Source organism: Palaemon carinicauda, chromosome 9 (assembly GCF_036898095.1).
Source record: "Palaemon carinicauda isolate YSFRI2023 chromosome 9, ASM3689809v2, whole genome shotgun sequence".
Classification (NCBI taxonomy): Eukaryota; Metazoa; Arthropoda; class Malacostraca; order Decapoda; family Palaemonidae; genus Palaemon; species Palaemon carinicauda.
This window is the reverse complement of record NC_090733.1, coordinates 128,601,588-128,605,924: the sequence shown is the minus strand read 5'-3', so window position 1 is coordinate 128,605,924 and position 4,337 is coordinate 128,601,588. Positions and strand designations below refer to the sequence as shown.

At 44.2% G+C, this 4,337-nt stretch overlaps 1 protein-coding gene across 1 annotated transcript; it reads left to right on the top strand.

The window, feature by feature from the left end:
* The first annotated feature begins 452 nt into the window (after window positions 1-452).
* On the top strand, window positions 453-2,200 carry LOC137646628 (zonadhesin-like). Its single transcript, XM_068379734.1, has 2 exons — window positions 453-654; window positions 1,308-2,200. Exons 1-2 carry the CDS (start codon window positions 453-455, stop codon window positions 2,198-2,200), a joined length of 1,095 nt encoding a protein of 364 aa, XP_068235835.1.
* Window positions 2,201-4,337: the final 2,137 nt, after the last annotated feature.

Sequence of the window (4,337 nt, the reverse complement as noted above, 5' to 3'; positions counted from 1 at the left end):
TCCGGCTTTACCAACTAGGGTTGTACCTTAGCATGTAATAATAATAATAATAATAATAATAATAATAATAATAATAATAATAATAATAATAATAATAATATTTCTTTCTCTGCCTCCCATTCTCTTCTAACCCACCATTTCACTCCACTGATTCCTCTCACAATCTTCCCTTCTCCTTCAATTAGGTCCCACCAACCTCTCCTGAGCCCCCTCCTTTTCTACCATATCAGTTAGAACTTTTTTGTTTTCACTTCACATAAGCTCTATATCATTGCCTTCCCCATTTCCTCTCACCCCAGTCTCATGTCTATCAGTCCCTGGCAAATGTCTCAAACCAGCCCTAAACAAACCACCGCTTGCCCTACCAAAACCAGTCACACCAGCCCGGCTCTTTCAGACCCCTAACAAATCTCTCAAACCAGCCAAACACTGATTGGCATGTGGTATTTTAAATGCTTATCATCCTCATCCTAATCTTCTCTCACAATAACCCGAGGCTTATCTCCTCTCACAGCAGCTCCATGCCTATCAGATCTCTTAAAATGTTCTCTTACAGTAGCCTAATGCCTACCAGTAACTACCAAATCTCTTCTCATAATAGCCCGAACCTAGCTTATCTAAAGCTCCTCCTATATGCCCCCGATATGTCTGTCTGTTAGGATTGCTTTTCCTTATGCAAGACACGGGCTCTTGCGTTGGCAGCCCGTAAAGATCACCCGATACTGATAGCTCCTACACAAACCATTTCTCACATCAGCTCTGCAACTAATAGTCTTTCAAATCTTCTTTTACGCCCGTACACACTATGATTCAAGATGCGCGCAGTGTTTAATGGATGTGTTGAAAAAAACTACTTTTTCAACACGAAGCTGCATTACCAACGTGTTGATGGGTCAGCTCGATTTCATGTGTTTGCACAGTGTTGCGTCATCGTTCAAAGTGGAAGGACGTCCGTTCAGTTCATTTCTCAATGAAAGCTGAACTGCAACTGACCAGCGCGCGAGAACAAGTGAGCAGTGTTGCAGTACAGTTTGGCCACTAGTAACTTTTTTCAACACCACTCCTGCACCACGAGGCTGACACATGATGCATAGCGAGTATGGGGCTTTGAACCTGCCCCAAACTTTTCAGTTGCTCCCAAATTTCCTCTCACACCAACCCTTTGCTTGCTTAATAGCCACACCCTAACCTCCTATCATTCCAGCATAATCTCATCTCACGCCCACCCGATGCCTATCAACCACTCCCAAATCTCCCATTACCAGCCCAATACCTATAAGCCCCTTTCTAATCTCCTCTCACATCAGACAGATATCTATCAGTCCCTAACAAATCTCATATACCAGCTCCAACCCTATCGGCCCCTTTCAAATCTCCTCTCACATCAGACACATATCTATCAGTCCCTAACAAATCTCCTCTTATACCAGCTCCAACCCTATCGGCCCCTTTCAAATCTCCTCTCACATCAGACACATATCTATCAGTCCCTAACAAATCTCCTCTTATACCAGCTCCAACCCTATCGGCCCCTTTCAAATCTCCTCTCACATCAGACACATATCTATCAGTCCCTAACAAATCTCCTCTTATACCAGCTCCAACCCTATCGGCCCCTTTCAAATCTCCTCTCACATCAGACACATATCCATCAGTCCCTAACAAATCTCCTCTTATACCAGCTCCAACCCTATCGGCCCCTTTCAAATCTCCTCTCACATCAGACACATATCTATCAGTCCCTAACAAATCTCCTCTTATACCAGCTCCAACCCTATCGGCCCCTTTCAAATCTCCTCTCACATCAGACACATATCCATCAGTCCCTAACAAATCTCCTCTTATACCAGCTCCAACCCTATCGGCCCCTTTCAAATCTCCTCTCACATCAGACACATATCTATCAGTCCCTAACAAATCTCCTCTTATACCAGCTCCAACCCTATCGGCCCCTTTCAAATCTCCTCTCACATCAGACACATATCCATCAGTCCCTAACAAATCTCCTCTTATACCAGCTCCAACCCTATCGGCCCCTTTCAAATCTCCTCTCACATCAGACACATATCTATCAGTCCCTAACAAATCTCCACTTATACCAGCTCCAACCCTATCGGCCCCTTTCAAATCTCCTCTCACATCAGACAGATATCTATCAGTCCCTAACAAATCTCCTCTTATACCAGCTCCAACCCTATAAGCCCCTTTCAAATCTCCTCTCACATCAGACACATATCTATTAGTCCCTAACAAATCTCCTCTTATACCAGCTCCAACCCTATCGGCCCCTTTCAAATCTCCTCTCACATCAGACAGATATCTATCAGTCCCTAACAAATCTCCTCTTATACCAGCTCCAACCCTATAAGCCCCTTTCAAATCTCCTCTCACATCAGACACATATCTATTAGTCCCTAACAAATCTCCACTTATACCAGCTCCAACCCTATCGGCCCCTTTCAAATCTCCTCTCACATCAGACAGATATCTATCAGTCCCTAACAAATCTCCTCTTATACCAGCTCCAACCCTATAAGCCCCTTTCAAATCTCCTCTCACATCAGACACATATCTATTAGTCCCTAACAAATCTCCACTTATACCAGCTCCAACCCTATCGGCCCCTTTCAAATCTCCTCTCACATCAGACAGATATCTATCAGTCCCTAACAAATCTCCTCTTATACCAGCTCCAACCCTATAAGCCCCTTTCAAATCTCCTCTCACATCAGACACATATCTACCAGTCCCTAACAAATCTCCTCTTATACCAGCTCCAACCCTATCGGCCCCTTTCAAATCTCCTCTCACATCAGACACATATCTATCAGTCCCTAACAAATCTCCTCTTATACCAGCTCCAACCCTATCGGCCCCTTTCAAATCTCCTCTCACATCAGACACATATCTATCAGTCCCTAACAAATCTCCTCTTATACCAGCTCCAACCCTATCGGCCCCTTTCAAATCTCCTCTCACATCAGACACATATCTATCAGTCCCTAACAAATCTCCTCTTATACCAGCTCCAACCCTATAAGCCCCTTTCAAATCTCCTCTCACATCAGACACATATCTATCAGTCCCTAACAAATCTCCACTTATACCAGCTCCAACCCTATCGGCCCCTTTCAAATCTCCTCTCACATCAGACAGATATCTATCAGTCCCTAACAAATCTCCACTTATACCAGCTCCAACCCTATCGGCCCCTTTCAAATCTCCTCTCACATCAGACAGATATCTATCAGTCCCTAACAAATCTCCTCTTATACCAGCTCCAACCCTATAAGCCCCTTTCAAATCTCCTCTCACATCAGACACATATCTATTAGTCCCTAACAAATCTCCACTTATACCAGCTCCAACCCTATCGGCCCCTTTCAAATCTCCTCTCACATCAGACAGATATCTATCAGTCCCTAACAAATCTCCTCTTATACCAGCTCCAACCCTATAAGCCCCTTTCAAATCTCCTCTCACATCAGACACATATCTACCAATCCCTAACAAATCTCCTCTTATACCAGCTCCAACCCTATCGGCCCCTTTCAAATCTCCTCTCACATCAGACACATATCTATCAGTCCCTAACAAATCTCCTCTTATACCAGCTCCAACCCTATCGGCCCCTTTCAAATCTCCTCTCACATCAGACACATATCTATCAGTCCCTAACAAATCTCCTCTTATACCAGCTCCAACCCTATCGGCCCCTTTCAAATCTCCTCTCACATCAGACACATATCTATCAGTCCCTAACAAATCTCCACTTATACCAGCTCCAACCCTATCGGCCCCTTTCAAATCTCCTCTCACATCAGACAGATATCTATCAGTCCCTAGCAAATCTCCTCTTATACCAGCTCCAACCCTATAAGCCCCTTTCAAATCTCCTCTCACATCAGACACATATCTATTAGTCCCTAACAAATCTCCACTTATACCAGCTCCAACCCTATCGGCCCCTTTCAAATCTCCTCTCACATCAGACAGATATCTATCAGTCCCTAACAAATCTCATATACCAGCTCCAACCCTATCGGCCCCTTTCAAATCTCCTCTCACATCAGACACATATCTATCAGTCCCTAACAAATCTCCTCTTATACCAGCTCCAACCCTATCGGCCCCTTTCAAATCTCCTCTCACATCAGACACATATCTATCAGTCCCTAACAAATCTCCTCTTATACCAGCTCCAACCCTATCGGCCCCTTTCAAATCTCCTCTCACATCAGACACATATCTATCAGTCCCTAACAAATCTCCACTTATACCAGCTCCAACCCTATCGGCCCCTTTCAAATCTCCTCTCACATCAGACAGATATCTAT

Excerpts from the sequence above, each read along its gene's own strand:
- LOC137646628 (XM_068379734.1), top strand. The coding sequence starts at position 453 with ATGCTTATCATCCTCATCCTAATCTTCTCTCACAATAACCCGAGGCTT. Across the intron at positions 655-1,307 it reads TGCCCCCGATATGTCTGTCT|ACAGATATCTATCAGTCCCT; the intron begins GTTAGGATTGCT and ends CTCTCACATCAG.